The 18,854-nt window shown below is 30.7% G+C and overlaps 1 protein-coding gene across 1 annotated transcript; it reads right to left on the bottom strand.

Annotated features, from left to right (window-relative positions):
* Nucleotides 1-1,928: 1,928 nt before the first annotated feature.
* LOC142330340 (exosome complex component MTR3-like) lies at nt 1,929-17,528 on the bottom strand. The gene is made up of 5 exons (XM_075375574.1): nt 17,274-17,528; nt 13,372-13,625; nt 12,248-12,394; nt 6,707-6,835; nt 1,929-2,151 (listed from the first exon to the last, which is right to left on the bottom strand). Exons 1-5 carry the CDS (start codon nt 17,434-17,436, stop codon nt 1,951-1,953), a joined length of 894 nt encoding a protein of 297 aa, XP_075231689.1. The 5' UTR covers nt 17,437-17,528; the 3' UTR covers nt 1,929-1,950.
* Between the last annotated feature and the right edge of the window lie 1,326 nt (nt 17,529-18,854).

Below are 18,854 nucleotides of genomic sequence, written 5' to 3' on the forward strand. Positions count from 1 at the left end.
CAAACAAAAAATTTATATGTACATTTTTATTAATTTAAATATATTTTCCAATAATTTCGACCGATTCTAATCTCACTTGTTTGTCTGTTTTTTTCCAGTTACTTGGCTACCGGATGCTCATTAAGTCATCTGCAATATTGCTACCGTATTGGCAAGTCTACAGTTGCAAAATTGGTATGGCAAGTATGTTCAGCAATTTGGAAAAGATTAAAATACATTTATACACCTGAACCTACAAAAGAGAAGTGGGAAGAAGTTTCAGAAGGTTTCTGCAAATACGCTAATTTTCCAAATTGCATCGGGGCTGTCGATGGCAAGCACATAAGAATTGTAAAACCTACAGATACTGGCTCCCTATACTATAACTACAAAAAGTATTTCTCAGTTTTGTTATTGGCAGTATGCGATGCTAATTACAGTTACCTCTTCGTAGACATCGGGGCATATGGGAAAAGTAGCGACTCGTCAGTGTTTCAAGAATCATTACTGTACCAAAAATTAATTAACGGTTCGTTAAATATTCCTGATCCAAAACCGATATGTAGAAGTGACGTAGCAGGTTTACCCCACATATTCGTAGGAGATGAAGCCTTCAGGATCACTGACAACATTATGCGACCCTACGTTTATTGAATGCACTTTTGGCATAATGACGAACAAGTGGCGTATATTCCACAGACCGTTAAATGTTAACATACATTTTGCGGAAGAAATAATTCAGGCTTGTTGTGTTTTACACAATTATGTCAGAAAGAGGGATGGTTACAAATTTGAAGATACACTTTACGGGTCTTCATTAACTAGCATGGAAAAAATTAATGTTCCATGAGGAAGTTTATCTGCTAACCAAGTTACAGATAAGTTTGCTAAGTATTTTGTTACAGATGGAAAATTACCATGGCAGGACGAGAAAATATAAATATCAGTAATCATAAAATAGATACATGTAGGCCAAGTTCTATCATGTAAATAAAAAAAATGTAATCCATGATAATAACAGTGTGTTTATAATAACAGCTTGAAGTTATTCAATTTATTTCTAACCTTACATAATTTCACATAAATAGGAATATTCATAGGAATAATTAATTCCTTTAATTAAAAGGAATTAATTAAATTTAATTAATTTAATTTTAATTCTAATTAAAATTTATTACATAATTATACATAAAGATTTCATAGAAGTTATTCACTTACCGATAACTTTCTTGTGTTCTATAGAATCGCCATCTTCACTGAACAATTCCAACAATTCTTCCCAAAATTTACTTTTTTTTTCTGTTTTTATATTCCGCACTTTGTACGTCCCAGAGAGCTGGCCTTTTCTCCATTTCGTCTATGAAACGTTCTGTATCAAATCGCTCAGTGTCCATTTTGTATTGCAACAATGAAATAAAACAATATAAATGGATGACAAAAAGTAAAAACTACTACCGTACCTTCAAAACGCACGATCACATGTACAAAGCAATATACCACAGTGTACTTAAGAACGCGCGGTGGTAGTCGCGCGGCAACAGCTAGAACTTCGAGTAGCGCGACAGAACGGGCGATCGGCAGAAATGATTGAATGTGTACGCCTCATGCAATTCCGTGTACCTCATACCGCACTACTGCAATCACGCGGTTGCAATCGCTTTCATGTGTACGTAGCCTAAAAATGGGAATTAAATTTAAAAACAGAAAGAGATCAATCACGTAGATAGTAAAAGTCTGCACATTTAAGTATAGTATAATATTTGTTAGGAGTTTTCATTAATAAATGTTTTATAAGAAGGATAATAAAAGGCATGATGTTAATATCCTGAGGCATGTCCTTTTTAGATTCAAGGCTCCATCTTTTAATGACTAAAAGAAATGTAAAGTGCTTCAACAATACACATATTTATTATTATTTGTAATTACTTAAGGAAAAAAAATAACAGTAATAATAATAAAACTATTTAATAATTAACCATTTTGAATTTTTACATTTTCAAAAGATTTACCCAAATCCGATATCTGATGTTTTTTCTTTGTCATTTTAATTACTGCCTGGGCAAGACAATGCTGAGCAAGCTGATACAACTCTGAACAATTCTCAGTTAACTGACTAGTTGCTTCTATTATGCACTCTGGATCCATTACTCCAACTTGTTTAAACTGAGTTACCTAGACAACACAAACAACAAAAATAAGCAATGCTAAAAGTCTTTCTAAAACATAAATACGAGTAAAAATATAATCATTATTTACCAAAATCAATAATTACCGAGAGTGATCATAAGAAATAAGAAAGGAAGAAAATACCTACAGGTTACAAAGTAAGATGGTATATGCATTCTTTACAACCTGACTGTTCCAAAACACTGGAAACACCTCATGAGAGCATCATCCTGGAAATTAAAAGGTACTAAGTACCCGAATGGCCACATTTAATAAATCAGTTTCCATATGGCAATTAAGTTAAACAACTGGTATAATTTCACTTCACAATATTGGCATTTATTAGAGACTAATGAATGGTCAATACCACTTAAAATATAATATGTGCACAAAAAAATCTCTTAAAGCCAAATATTTCTTTATTTGCAATCATGTATTATCAGAAATTATAATTAAAACAATGGAAATACTGAATAACTTAAATTGGTTATGATAATAAATGTTCACTTTTTGCTCATTATGGTAATTCTACCCATAGTTTACAATTCATGGTTTTTATGAAGATAGTTCAGTTTCAGATTCCAATTCTATGTTTAAATAAGTGAAAGAAAGTTAAGTTGAAATAAGTGCTTGAGCAGTTTCTTAGATATAAATGAAGAATGAAACCCTTCCTGGCTGCTGTGTACCCAATATGATCTCTCAGTCACTCAAGACCAGTAACAATTTGTCAGTTCCTCTCTGGATTACTGTTTGCTATGAAAAAGGTTAATTTTATAAAATATTTTTCAACTTTAAATGTTTAGTATTAAATTACTGCACTTAACGTTCTTCCTAGTTATCTGATAAAATTACATTTATCATTGTTTAATCTAAATTAAACAAACTTATTCCTGTACCCTGTATTATTATTATTATTATTATTATTATTGTATTGTATTATTATTTCTTGTTCCTGTATTATTCCTGTATGAATAAGCCTGGTGGTTTCTGTATCTTACAAATTATAATACTGTTATAAAACAAATACAATCAAACTGAATATAAATGTTTTTAGATCATAGGCAAAGAAATAGACGACAAACAATACAACAAAATATGCTAAGTCCATCATCAAATGTGATATAGAGCAACTTTAGAAACTGTCAAATTTATTATGTTTTAAAAATAACTGCAGGATGACATAAGTGTGTCTGAAAAATTAAAAACAATCTCACTTAACATTTATAGTAAGAGAAGATACTGTTTTACATTAAAAATACTTTTAAACCTAATTAATTTGATAGTTTCTAAAGACACTGCCCTTCATCTTGTATTTGGTGATGGGCTTCCAGCATGAAGCACCTCTCATTTTATTAAAGAAAGAATGTTGAAATTAATACAATTTAATAAGGAATACCGCAATTAAGTTTCAGTTCTGAAAGAAAAATATATTTTCTCCATTACAAATAACCTTGAGCCATATCACTGCTTAAAAGTGTCAAGTTCTTAAATGGATGTCTCAAATGGCTTTTCAAAGTCCAAAAAAAAATCTATAACCAGGAAAGAACTAAAAAAAAATTATAATTAAAAAAATACAATACAAAAAGGAACTGATTTTCAAATCTGTCTAACATCCTCCTTAAAATTAGTTCCCTTGTGAATAAACACACCACTCCCAGCACTTCTTCCATTGCTTGAATGCTTCAATGAATTCATGTTCTGTAAATGTGTTAAATATGAGTTAAATACAACTCGTACTGAACTTTTGTACAAATCAAAACTTTAACCCTTCATCTTGAGTATCATCTTGGGAAAGAGGAAGAAGTTGCATGGGGCCAAATCCAGTGAATTCAGCGCCTATGGTGAGATGGCCATGTTTTAATAAATAAAAATAAAATCTGGTATTTTATTAAATGTTTGCGAAAAGCACTGCCTGAATTAGCATACAAATGCCCTCATTCCACAGTTTCAAGATGATTTATGTTGAATGTCCTCTCACACACTTTAGAATATTAAGTAGAATTCTGATCATCTGAAATGAATTCACACTGAGAACTCTACGAATATTGAAGAAAATGATGAGCATTCTCTAGCTTGCAACACTAACTGATCTCACTTTAAAAATTTCCTCTCCATAGAGTGTGAACTTATCAATTATGAAGAATGCTGCATAGTTTCTGAACCACATCATACACCAAACTCTTGTTGACAGTAATGACCTTCAATGTAAAGTTTGAGTCATAAGAGATTTGTTGAAATACAGCTCCTTTTGCTTGGGATCATGAACTTGGAAGCAATGACGTGGATATTAAAAAAAATAAATATGAAAATTGCTAGCACTGATACAAACAATGTAAGAAATTTTATTTCATCCCACCAGGCCATCAGGCCTTTAACATACAAGAGGATGTTAAAGATCTTTTCCATAAATTTCCTGAGTTGGATGCAGAATCTGATGTTACTCTGTAGTCTATCTGCAGTCCTCAGTGAAATCACAGATGTGTCCATGCAGATGGTCACAGAAATACACATAACACAGTTCCTAATGAATAGAAAATGACACCACACATCAAGCTGGTTCATGGTCACTCATCACCTCTTTAAATGAGCATGCCAGTGCTGCATTCTACATATTTTTTAGTCTTTATAATTCTTTCATTATTGCTTGTAGGTTACCATTCTCAGTTTATTAATCAACTATTATGGTTAGAACACAAATTTCCTGCTATTTAAATTTTTCGAGAGATAAACTTTTTTATCTTATCCAACCATTATAAGGGGGACATGATAGAAGGGGGGAACTGATAGAATCTTAGCTTTACACTTGAAAAGTTTTGGGCTCGTATCCTGGTTAGACTAACCAATACAAAATTCATCTAACATTATGAAACTGTAATTTGGCATCAAGCCTGCTGTAGTAAATGTGATGTGGCTAATGATAACAATTAACAGCACTCAAAGGACTAATTAATTCTTCTAGTATTACATTTCATTTGAGCAATATACATGTCCAAGGTAGAATGAAAGATGTTGTTACTGGTGCATGTTAGCAATCTAACCCTTCAGTAGAAGATGCGCAATCAATATCAACTTACAAATTTGTAACCCTATTGTTACAATCATATTTGGATAAAAGTTTAAAATTCACCATCCAGTATATAATCTTCCATTCTTAGGAAATTATAACTAAATAAAATTTATTTATTATTACAGCACATCACAATGCTGAAATGGTGACATCAACAGAAAGATCTGGTAGGAAGGAAGGAATGAGATATATTTGAATCTGAGAAGTGAGAAATAGTCAAAAATAGTAAATAGTAAATAGTAAGAAATAGTAAAATTCCAAATTGGCCAATTATCAAATAAATATATAAATCAATTTGAAAGCTCTACGCATACTTTACAAATGTTGCTTTTTGGGAGGTAAATTAAATGCAAATGGAAATAAGATAAATCATATTGGTTGTGCATTATTTATAAAAAATTATTCTAAATCACAAACTTAAAAAACAAACCAAATTAATTTTTTTATGTGATAAATTTGAAACGTAAAAATGTAAAAAATGACAACATTAAATACTTCAGTGTTATTGGTCTTTTGGACACATGTCAAACTGCTAATTCTATTATTTGGCAGAATGACAAAGCTTTTGAAGAATTCAAAACATGTAATTTGAAAGAATTCATAATTGTGTGGTTGCAAATATATCACACCAAATAACATGTTGAGATTGATATTATTACGATTATAATCATTTTATATTGTAATTCTCCATTGGGGAGCTTTTCTCTAAGTAATCACATTTGTAGGTACAAAAAGCATCTTTTGAGACAAATATATCAACATGATGGATTCAAAAAGTTTGAGTGACCAATCAAAAAATGACTTCTTTAGGTTTTTCGTACATAAAACAAAGAACAATGTTTTAATGGTAATAAAATGCTAGAAAATATAAAAAAATATAATAAAAGTGAATTAATCCAGAAAATCATTTTTTCAATTAAAAATACCTGTTCAAAAAAATGAATTTTAAATAATACAACCACATACAGTAAACTATTACAAACTAGAAGATGTACAGTTTTCAACCAACCACATGCACACCAAATCATAATGCCAGTTAGTTGCATATTATAAAATATCTAATATAGCCCAACATGACAAGTATTTTACATTGGTAACACTTTCAGATACCAGAATTCTAAACATAAATAATCTTACATGATTTGAAAATATATATTTATTCAAATACATTTCTGCAATAAATTTATAAAAGCAACAATAGATCAGAAAAAAGTAAGGAAAAGTTGCTATTATAGGGTTCACAAACTTAGTTTTTTTCTTATAAAGAGCTACATTAGCACTTTCCATTTGATATTCTGGCCTAAACATCCATATTCTGGCACTCTTTTCATGGAAAATAGTAAAGTGAGGTTAAAAGCTTATAACAAGCCCATACATAAAAAATATGTCTTAATTTTTGGAGAAAATAAAAAGAAACGAACACTTTTCAATTCACAGTATTATTCTACTAATATAGAAAACAAGAACTGGATGTATTAATGGAAAAATACAAACCTGCTGTAATTGAGTAGCATAAGAAACTACAACTGCACCATGGTTTTTACAGTCACCCTCTGGAGTTAAAGTACACAAAGATTCCTCTTCATTAGTAGGATCCATAAATAAATAATTTCCATGAATTCCCTGTGAAAATATAATGAATTTTTTTTTACAAACATTTATATAAAAGAGCTTGAGTGGAAATCCCAAGAAGTACATTAGTTAACTTAAAAAAAAACTGTTAGAGGAAAAATATGGTGGACAAAAACATTAATACAAAACATCATGCAGAATATTAGAACATCAGCCAATTTTCATCAATCAGTTGAAGTATATGAAAAATAAGTAGTGTATGAAAAATGGCATGCCTGACTGAGATTTGAACATGGGATCTCCAGACAAAAGACCAAGAAGCTTCCACTCTGCCAGAGAGATCAACAATTTATTTTTACAAATTGAGAATTCAATCAGCTTCAACATACCATTACATTGAACATACTTGTCCAAACATTTTTTCCATTGATCAGAACAATTTCTGAACTCTCACTTGATTTGCCTTTCAAGGCATTGGCCGTTTTTTGTTTCAAAACAAAACACAATTCATACAAAAAAGTACAAATAGTTCTGTTTTCAAAAAAATTACTTTTAAAAAAATTTCTATTATAAATTTTCTAAGCATGAGCAAAAAGAAAAGTGTGAGCTGTGGTCTCATATACAACCACTTTATAATCAAGGTAAACACCTCATCCTTTTTTGGGTGATTTTTTTATTTCTTTTATTAATAAAATCTTTTTTTAACATAACACCTATTTCTATCATATATTTTATTTTAAGAAAATACAAGAAAAAAAAGATGAAGAATAATGATAGGAAATTGAAATTTCAAATGTATATTTTTTTAGAGTAAATGATTATAATAGAAACAATCATCTAAATGTAAAACAAAGATTATTTAAAAGTAGATTTATAGCAAACAAAATAATTATATTTACATAGTAATTTTAACAATTAGGACATACTTTGTTTGATGTTCTTCTCTCCATACGGGTTGTTGACATTTCACGCAGTAAGTTGTCGTCATTCTTTTCAGTTTATGGCAATATTTTTGTGGACCGTTTTGTTCTCTTGATAATGTTGGATCTGGACTTTTTTGGTTAGTTATGTTCTGAGTTAATAGTATTAATTCATGAAAAAGCTGAGGAATCTAATTCTTTGCATTTGCCACGGCCAATTAAATCTTTCATGTAAATTTAGCATCAACTGAAATATATTCATTGGTTATCCAACACAGTTTTTCTGTCTGAAGAACTAATAATTACATTACTATTTATCTTGAAATATATTTTGTGTTAGTGGAATTGAAATTACTGAAGAATCAGTTTTTGTCGCTTCTTCCTTTGAAAGGCTTCAATGAATGGGCTTTTTGATAGACTGAATTTTTAACACCATCCTCGATACTGGGATCGCAGTCAAATTCATCCTGACATGGAATAAACATTGGGTCTATTTTGTTATCTTCAGAATCCCACAGATGGTCATCTTCTTCTAAACAATCTTCTTCACCACACTCATCGCTAGCCAGTTCTGGAAGAATCTGTACGGGATTCACATACAAATTTTCCATATTCTATACAAATAATACAGCCTAATTTAGGCAGTGTATCAATAAAAAAAATATACGTAAAAAGAAATACTTTATTATGCATGTTAAGCAAAAATTAGTAGAAATATCTTCTAAATATTGTTTACTATTAATTAATCATGAAATTGACAAATGAATTATTTTCTATAAATACTACTGATACGTAAAATAAGCATACACATTTAGCGCAGTTGATGAGAATTAGTCCTTCTAAAAAAAAACCGCACATGTTTACACACCCACACTCTAAGGTAATGTAATTCAAAATGAAAGATTAAAGCCTAGCGGAAGGCTGAACAAGGCAGGGAAAAGGGTGAGTCCACAGGCGGAAAAGATCCGTCCTCATGTAAATCTTACTACATTAGTATTTTAGGGTTAAGGTTGTAAGATTTGAGGGCACATTTGAACCATTGAAAAACATTTAAAAACAGCTGTTTTAAACTTATACTATGACAGTACTGTTTATATCCCATTTTAGGCCTAGTAAACAAAGAGCAACACACTCAAATTTATTGTATCAATGATAAAAGTACACATAAGTTGTAGTGACTACATTTACAGACAGGATGAACATTGACTACAAACCCTACATGAAAAATCTAAAGGGAAAAATAAAAATAATTATCTATTTAACCTAAAATACTTTTATTTACCAGTTAAAATTATAAAGTACATATAGGCTATCACAAACTTTGCTGTAGTTATTTCAGCGAGAGATACTTTTAAATTCCTTTTTGAAAAATATATTGATAAAATCAGAGAAAGGAATAATTATTTTAAAAAGTTATTTTTTAAATTTAATAAGCCGAAAAGTAATACAGTCAAAGCTGCAGTAACTGGGAGCACTTTCAATTCCACCATATTGCTTGCTAGTTATCAAAAATTTTCAACTATTAGAATACTGTATACAGCACTTCAATAACCATTCTGTTATTGCAAACAGCATAATACATGTATAATATTCTCTCAATAATGTGAACGCATTGACAAAATTAGTAAATACATAAATGGATTGGTTTTAATAAAATGCAATTCAAATTTTTATTCTCATTCTGAACACAATCTGTGAAATATTTTGAAAGCAAATTCATCTGATAGTGTTTTAATGATTTTTTAATCTTCAAAGTCATTGTGCATTAGAATTTTAAAATCCTCTTTTTTTAATAAAAAAATTTAAAACTGATTTGAATCAAACTAAATGAATCATTTCCTAATCAGAGTAGCATGACTTGATTTTCAATAAATTTTAATACTGTTAATAAATAAATATATGCAGAATTAGCCCAAAAATCTCTCTTCAATTATTTCATTAATTGTCGAGTAACTTCCATCAATGTACAGCTCTTCTAAAATGTTACTAATTAATTCTTTTATGTGAAGAAAGTGTGATACTGCTAGCATCATGTATCACTTTAAGTATTTATGTCTGAATTAATACATTCTTCATTAACATTTTGAGAATGCTCAAACATGATTTTAAATATTCACAGCTTAATAAATATAATTGTGTATAAGCAAATTTATACTAGCAGGTCACAAATCGCACATTATTCAATCAACATTGTACAACTTTCTTTTATCCTCAAATAAACAATTTTCTTTGTTTAAGAAATATTCCTGCCAAAAGTAAAAAATAATTAAAATGATGGAGGTATTATTCTAGAAAATGATGTAATCAGTTTCTGAAACTTGAAATAAATAAAAGCAAAGTACTTGGTAGAAAATATGCCAGTTAAAATAAAAAGTATTCCAGATATTGGCGATTTCACTGAACCAATAAATAACAAGTTTCAAAAATTAATTTTCTTCCATTTTTCAGCTGGCACAAAATGAAATCTGAAATTCTTTTATTGGTAGTAAATGGTATAGAAATTAGTAAAATGATGAAAAAGTTTTTAGACCTAAATAAAATAGACTGCCTATATTTCAGTCTATTATCTACAGCTGAGGACAAATTAGCTTTTACATGATTGAAAAGAAGAGAATATTGTAACAAGATTGGTATAACGGGCCTGAGTATCAAATTCCTACCAATTATCATGAAAGTTATCAGAAAGGGACAAAAAGAAGCCCTTTTATTAAAGCTAACAGGTCCGTTTAACAATTGTCTTTTGTTATACTGCCTGCTCACACAATAAACACCTGTTGTACTGTGAGAAAAGATATCGGACTGGGTTATGGAATTCATGGGAATGAAAGGCTTGGTCATCATTCTCATGTTTCAAGTTGGATCCAATCCAGCAGGTAAATAGGCTAGAAGTATAAATAGTAAGGGGATAAACCATTTAGAATCAGTTCAGTACTATCCAGTGAGACAGTCAGTCCCATGAGGGAAGGTTGCGAGTTGTGCGAGAGATGAGTCTGCGAGCTGTTACAACATCTGTTCCATGAGTAGAGGCTGCAAGACGATAGTTGTGTGAGTTTGGTGGAGTTCTGCGAAGCAGTCCAGCTAGTGGCTGCGGTGTGGTTCTGTGAGATAAGAGTGCGAGACATCAGTCAGTCAGAGCATTCTCCGGGGACAGTAAAGGAGCAAATTTCCAGTATGAATTAAATTCAATATGACTAGGGTGACACCAAGAGTAAATCCAAGTAAACAAGAAATATACTGGTAAGTTACTGTAGACCTAAAAGTGAAAGAAACAAAATGTACTAAAATTTCATTCATAAACCATTAGGGTAGTTTTATTTATGGACAGCAAAGTTATCTGCAAGTGAACTTTATACTTGTCTTACCTAGTATACTATTGTTTGTTAATACAAGACTAGTAGTTAAAAAGGTATTAGCGTATTAGCGGTTATGTTATATCCTCTGTTAATCGGACTGAATTCTGGTTTTCTATTTATCTACCTGGAATAAATCCTGACTAGTATTTTAAATTCTGTTTTGTATATAATCTTTGTTTCTTATTATGATGGACATTTATGATTATTTATGTGATATTATTATGTAATATTATGATTTTTTGCTGTTGCCATTATTGTCTAATGGATTTTGTAATGCCATAATTATGTTAATTATTAATTTTTTTTTATTGTCTATTATTATTATTAGTACTATTGACATCTATGACTATTTGATGTGTAATATTATTAGACGTTTACTGTTTTGATTATATTATGTATTAATTGTTTGAATATTGTCTCTCATTATTATTATTAATCACTATTGTCATTAATACTGATTTGTCTTGTAATTATGAACATTTTAAACCAATTAACTGTAAGTATTTAAACATTCTAAATTGTCAATCTCTCAATATCCTGATCGAGCCACAAACACGCGACAATATGCTGAATTTGGATAATAAAAAAAGTAGCAAATAACTTTGGTTATGTGAAACTGGATCATCCTGTAAAACAAAAATTACTGTTAAACATTTATTAAATGTGTTTAACACATAGTTCATCCCCACTAATGAAGAAAATACCATTAGAACGTCAGAGTAGATTACTTCAAGATATGTAATCAAATGCAGATAATAGGGATGTAATAATGTGTATTTAGCAGAAAACCACAGAAACAGGAAAACACAATTTTAAGGGCTAATTTCAAAATGCATTGTAAACTTCTAAGCATTTTAAAAGTACAAACACACATCACACATGAACATGCTAACAAAATAATTTTTTTCCAAGTGAAAAATGCCATTATTTAGGAAATAAATATATTTTTTTCTAACGGAAAACAGTATTCCTGATTGCTGTGTTCAATAATTTCAAACCATAATGCATCATGAAATAATATAAAGGAAAATTATCATCACAGCAATTATGTTACCTTTAATAATAAAGTGAATTGCAATTTCAAAAATAACCTACCTAAGTAGTTTCAGAGCAACAACAAAGAGATAAGAAAAATTCAAATACAATTTCTAAAAAAATATAAACTAATGAAAAAGAAATTGTTTACTTACTAGGGATTGAGCGGTAACTAAGTCATACATTGGAATACTAGCATCAGCGAGGGCTAAACTAGCACAGGTAATAGCTGCAGCAAGCACACTTCCATCATCTTCCAACACAAGAGCATAAACATCAACTTGAAAATTAGGAAATTCATGCTAAAACAATCAAAAAATGTATCCACTCAATTGTTTTCTAAATTATAAAACACAAGTATATTTGTATCTATCAACTTGTCATACAAAATATTAACATTTAGTACCGACCTAAGACCTAACACCTAGTGGTTTCCATCACACTAAACTTCATAAATAATTTTCATTACATAAACTGTAAATACTCCATTACTTGGTTGTGCTTTTTCTCAGTTAATTCTTGTCTGTTAATTTGTTGAGAATGAAGTAAAATTTATTATGATACTCATACTACTAATACTACATTAAAAACTGTTTTTTTGATAAGTTTATTTTGTTTTTACTTGAAGTTATGATATCACCAAATAAGCTTGAAGCTTGTGCATGGGATATGGAAATAGAATTTTTTTTAGCGCATGAAAAATGCCATGGCTAACACAGAGATAGGTATTTATACTTAACTAGCTAGTTTTCTTTTTTTTTTTAGCCTCCAGAACCGTTAGGAATAACTTCAGAGGATGAGAAGTCCTAATATGATAGGATATGATGGAACTCTGAATGAAAGGCCGAGTTGCTACCACTTGCGCCACGGAGACCGGCAACTTACTAATATTACTTTAAAACAAGTGTTTTGAGAATTTTGTTTTTATCTACAAGAGTATTAATACAAGTGATTTTAATTGAAAATGTAATAATTAAATAACAGTAAAACAAACAATGCTGCAATAATTTTACTTGGGTAAGCTTCAAATACAAAGTAATCAAATTATAAAGATAATTAATTCATGACTAATGAAGCACAGCAATTAAGCCTTGCAACATTCTTGATCAGGTCAAGAAATTAACAAAACTTTATACAGAATGCGACTAAAATTTGAGTAAATTATAAAATTTGTTACTCCCATTTACTAGTATACACACACACACACATATATATATATATATATATATATATATTTTAATTTATACACTTTAAAATAATTAATCAATCTATAACTTACCCTACAGACAGCAGGTTCCAGAGCTCTCTTTAAACACACACTTAATTCTTTCTCTTCTGAATCACGAATAAATCCTCTATGCTTTTTCTGAGCAAAAGTAGCATATTTAAATTCACAATATAATTCTCCATTTAGAATAAATTCAGAGTGATTTGGAATCTCTCTAGGATCATATGCAGAACAAATAACTTTTGTTTTACCGACCTCAATATATGCCGAGCCTTTAGCTTGACTCAATACAGATGTTTTTATAACTGAAACAAATGAACACACCATCAAATAATTTTTTTGTCATACAGTTCTGTGATACAAAGTCTAGAAACCAGCAAATATTTTGTGTAATTAAAATACCTTTGGACTTTTGAACTGTTATCTAGGGACATCCACAGGCGTAAATAGCAACATTATTAAATCAAAGATAATTATGATATGATGAATTATATCTCATGCTGTATTTCTAATATGTATATGAATGTAAATTAATAATTCAGCATTACAAGAGTTAATAGAACCATCATTTAATCATATTAATGATAAAATTGATTATTTAACTTGCATGTTAACAAAAATTAATTTCTTATATCCAATGATACAAGGGGCGTTCAGGTCAATCCGGGTCTATTAACTTTAATAAATGTAGAACACACTTATGATAGTAAAAAATATTTTTATTTTTCGATGTAATTCACCGCTACATTTATCCTAGCGTGTGGAGACACAGTGTAGGAAGATTTGTCATTACATCAAAACCAAGATAGGACTGACTGTGTCATCTGATTGTTGCTGTTGAAATGCTGGCCTCCCAGTAACAATTTCAAGTGTCCAAAGAGCTTGAACAGGTTAAAATGGTTGGGAGCATGGTCTGTACTGCACAGGGGGGAGGGAGTGACAATAACTCTCAGCCACAATCTTGCAGCATGCATGTTGTGTGCAGTGGGCTGTATGCGGTTGTGCACTGTCCTGCAAAAACAGAATGCCTTTAATGATCACACCAGCATTGTGCACATCTGAATTGTGCATTGTAGTAGTACTCACTGTTAATAGTGACTCCACAGGGTAGAAAATTGACATGAATTATGCTATTTTTATCCAAAAATACTGAAGCCATAACTTTGGTGGCTCCAAACCACCTCAACTGGGATTGTCATTCACTGACATATGGCCTTCTTTAAAACGTTTGCATCACATATTTTACTGTCACTAACAGTCTCATCACCGTACTGTGGAAGGGGTGGTAAATAAATTTCACCAAGTTTTACGCCTTCATTCACGAGAAATTTCATTACAATGTCCTGTTCCTGTTCAATGTTTTTTATGACTGACTGTTGTTGTTGTTTAACATTGTTTCAATCCAACCCAGTGCATCATGCGGTAGTAGCTGACACTTGTACCTAACGTGTACAACCAACAGAATCTGCAGCAATCTCCATTTACACTCTTGTCTAACAAAAGTCCTGGATTGACATGAACAACCCTTGTACTATCATTTACCTAAACACATCCTTTTAAAAAACTGCCATACAAAATTAATGATGAATATATGTAGTTAATTAATATTGTGAATGATGTATGTGTTTATATACATCTTTACAACTAGAAACAAGTTCAAATATCACTCTATACAACATCAGAGATTCTTAAAAGTATAAGTCTAGTGGAACTGGAAGTCAAAACTCTCTTTTCAATACTGCTAAATAAAATTATATCCAAACAAAAACCAGCTAGCAATTCACACTTCCGTCCAAGCACATTTGTAATTTTTATTTTTCTTACACCTAATTTTGTAAAAAACCCATAAAGTGACAAAATCTCAAAAATTCACTGGCCAAGTCATCATGAAAATTTTCCACATTAATCAAGTCACAATTTTGTAAATAAGCAAAAGTCACTCCACTGTAGGTTAGCTGCATATTTTCACTCTGTTTTTGCTTAGTGTCAGAATATGAAAACTATTTCATAAAATGGCTTAAAATTAAATCTTGCAGTAAATTTCTTTAATAAAATATGGTGATTACAGTAATGTAAAAGTGAAAATAAAAGAAAAATAAATAAATTAAAAGTTGAAACCAGTATTTATATACTGTATGTTAGTCACAAACTTCTAATGTAACTATTTGTATCAGTCACTATTTAATAACCAAAAACTGTAGATATCTGTTTAAAATTAATACAAGGAACTAAGTAAAATAACAGAGTTTCACGCACTGCACATATTATATTTGAAGATTAAAAAATTTAATAAAAAAGTAAAGATTAGCTATTCAACCAACCTGTGGGGTTCAAAGTTTTTACTGTTAATATTAATCAGCAGTTGGGTAGAATGTGGTGATTACACAGGGCTTAAGATTAAATTACAAATTTAAGAATCTAAGAAAACTCATCTTCACTTACATTCATGCAATTTGAAGATGAATTTTTTTTGTTAATTATGAAGTGTGATTTAGTAATATTTACTTATCATGTAAAATACAGAATAGACATATTATGCAGATTGCAATTTTGCAAAGGTACTATGCAAATCACTTCAGTAAATGTTATGTAAACATGCTGTTATCTGTATCCAGCTTGAATATTTCAGGACTGTAACCTTGAATTACTATAATTTTTGGTTCGATGCCACCTGAGGGATTGGTAAAATATTTTAATCAAACAAGCAATGGTCCGGGCAAAATAATAAGCAACAGTACAAAAAAATCCCAGGAAGGGGCTCTTTTTGTAATAAATAGATACCGTACTTAAGTTTCACAAAATATTTTGGTGAAATTTCTGCCATTTACACACTGCAAAATAAGAACTAAGTTTACTACTTAATTGAAGTATTACTAGCTGGAAAATAAAATAAATTATGTTTAAATTTATTAATTCAGCTAAGATGGCATTTTTTATAATACTGATTTTAAGCTATTGAAGGTTTCCCCAACTCTACAGCTAATCATGTCTCAATAATCAGATGTTTTACACAAATTTCATAATCAATATTTTTTTTATATTTCCAGTAAAGAGAAAAAGTGGACCAATTAGTTTCAACACCATGTGTTCACATACAGTAGAAAAAGTTGTTTTGTTAACTCCTTTCACTTTTTCTTCTAGAAGTATCATACAAAAAGCCAGATTAAGGCAACATTTTTAAAAACATGTCATTAAAAAAAATAAATAATGCACTTGGATATAACTTGCAGAGAAATTTAAACAGTTAGATTGTATCATTAAATGATTAATTTAGATTGAACGAAGGGGCAAGTTTTGAGTTACAAAAACAAAAAATTGTAAGAGTACTGTCAGTAAATACTATGGTTTTAATTAATCATTAATGCAAGTATTCAAAAATCAGGAATCTAAAGTAAGTAATTTTATATTTGTCACCTTAAACCAACAAAACTGAAATTAACAGGATCTATTAAATACTTATTTTTTGTAACCGATATTTATAATTTTTAAGTTGCTCTGATCAATAATAATAAGGATTTGCCTTACCACTGCAGGCAAATGGTAGGCAGTTCCTGTTGAAATCCATTCGGTATAAAACATTGCTTATACAAATAATATCAAAATAAAAACGTATCCCCTTTCAATGCTACTACCTAACTTTCACTGCAGGTTAAACTCGAATGCAGTAATTTTTTTCAGTGGAAGAATTATAAAAACGTTACCTTATTACAGATATCATTTATATTATATAATCTTATATATACATACATACATACATACACACACACACACACACACACACACACACACACACACACACAATCACTTAGAATAACCTATATTAGTCAACATAACCTAATCACGTTTTATGTTAAATATTTTATAACTAAAGAAAAATTTTTGTAGCATTTTTATTTTAACCACATATTCAAATATTATTTTGGACAATCACAAGTATAGAATAAACCACTTACACACTTTGCGATTTTCTGCTAGCTGGCGACTATCCTTCCTTACGTTTCGGGAGTCAATAAGATCCTTAAGAAATTCTCCATACGTTTTCTCGTTCTTTTTTAAAAATAAATGATACTGTACAGTATTTTCTGGACCTTGATTCCGCCTAGTATCAATTGGCATTTCGTATTTAAATAACTTTATACACAACAACAAAGTAAGCACAGCGCAAACTAGATGGTAGTATTTTTGTTTGTGGTGGTGACGTAATCAACATTCTAAAACTATAGTTTTAGAAAATTTTTGAGTAATTTAGTTTATTTTTAATATTTAAATGAATTTTTAGGACTAAATATTAGTTAAATATTTCAGAATTAAACTAAACCTATTTAGCTATTTGTAAAAATTGTTTGATAATGCTTATTAAAAATATTTGTGTAAAATATAAAACATTACCTTATTGTAGTTCAACTCCAGAAAATCTGAGCTCATTTTCATTTAGCTTTTATGTTTATAAAGATAAATTATTTTTATTTTAACTATACTATAATCATTTTACATTTTATTAATGATGTTTGCACTTGCAGTGGTTTCATTTACTACATCATCATTGTTAGACTGGGGCTGCCTATTTTAGGAAGATGACTATTTCAAATAAGTTAAAATTGTATTATACACTTTAAAATGCCTATTTTCATAAGGGAAAATAAAACAAGGTAAAAATAGGTAAGGAGCAATGACTACAAAAATACAGCATTTTCCCAAAACAATAACCCGATTTCAAAAAGATATATTTCATAATACAAATGTGTTACAAGACAGATTATGTAGTATTCGAAAATGTTTAATATTTTATTTACAAAGTTATAAATGTTCTATATGTCTCTAATCTGCTGCGTGGATAACATCAAGATCATAGCTGAATTCTTCTACAGTTGCAGACGGTTTTCTGTTACAGAAGATACTGCATCAGCGAACGTGGTTGGCAGCTCATCCAAATCAGCAAGTAATATAAACTCTCCGTTTCACATATCCTACAAGAAAAAATGCCAAGTCTTGGTTCCTGCACGCCCTATTCTGCAATGAGGCACTGATTCATTTAGAGACCGACGAACTTGTTTGTACCAAGGTGAGTAGTACGGTCGCCGGAAATGACGTCATCCAAGATGGCGGCCGTCCGCTGTCGGACAAGATGGCGCCCAATATGGTTGAAAACATAGCGGTGGTCGGCCATCTTGGATTGTGCAGTCGGTGGCGCCGTAGCCCGCAGTCTTTCCAACCTGTTTTTTTGGACGTTCCTCGAGGATGATCCTGGTCGTCGTAGATTGTGCACCGGAGGCGGCGCAGTCTTTCCAACCTGTTTTTTTTAGGTCGGCCATCTTGGATTGTGACTTCGGTGACGCCGTAGCCCGCAGTCTTTCCAACCTATGCCACCTCCCGGTGCACTATCCACGACGAGAACCTTATAGTCGTCGTCGCCTCGTCGCGGACATTCCTCGAGGAAGATCCGAGCCGTCGTAGTCGTTGCACCAGGAGGCGTCGCCCACCCCGCTGGAGGTCTTCGTTGTGGCTCGTGCACTGGGAGGAGGTGTCTGTGAAAA

The sequence above is a fragment of the Lycorma delicatula genome, chromosome 1 (genome assembly GCF_047948215.1).
Source record: "Lycorma delicatula isolate Av1 chromosome 1, ASM4794821v1, whole genome shotgun sequence".
NCBI classification, from domain to species: Eukaryota; Metazoa; Arthropoda; class Insecta; order Hemiptera; family Fulgoridae; genus Lycorma; species Lycorma delicatula.

Excerpts from the sequence above, each read along its gene's own strand:
- LOC142330340 (XM_075375574.1), bottom strand. The coding sequence starts at position 17,436 with ATGCCAATTGATACTAGGCGGAATCAAGGTCCAGAAAATACTGTACAG. Across the intron at positions 12,395-13,371 it reads TGGAACCTGCTGTCTGTAGG|CATGAATTTCCTAATTTTCA; the intron begins GTAAGTTATAGA and ends TGATTGTTTTAG. Across the intron at positions 6,836-12,247 it reads TAGTTACCGCTCAATCCCTA|GGAATTCATGGAAATTATTT; the intron begins GTAAGTAAACAA and ends ATATTTTCACAG.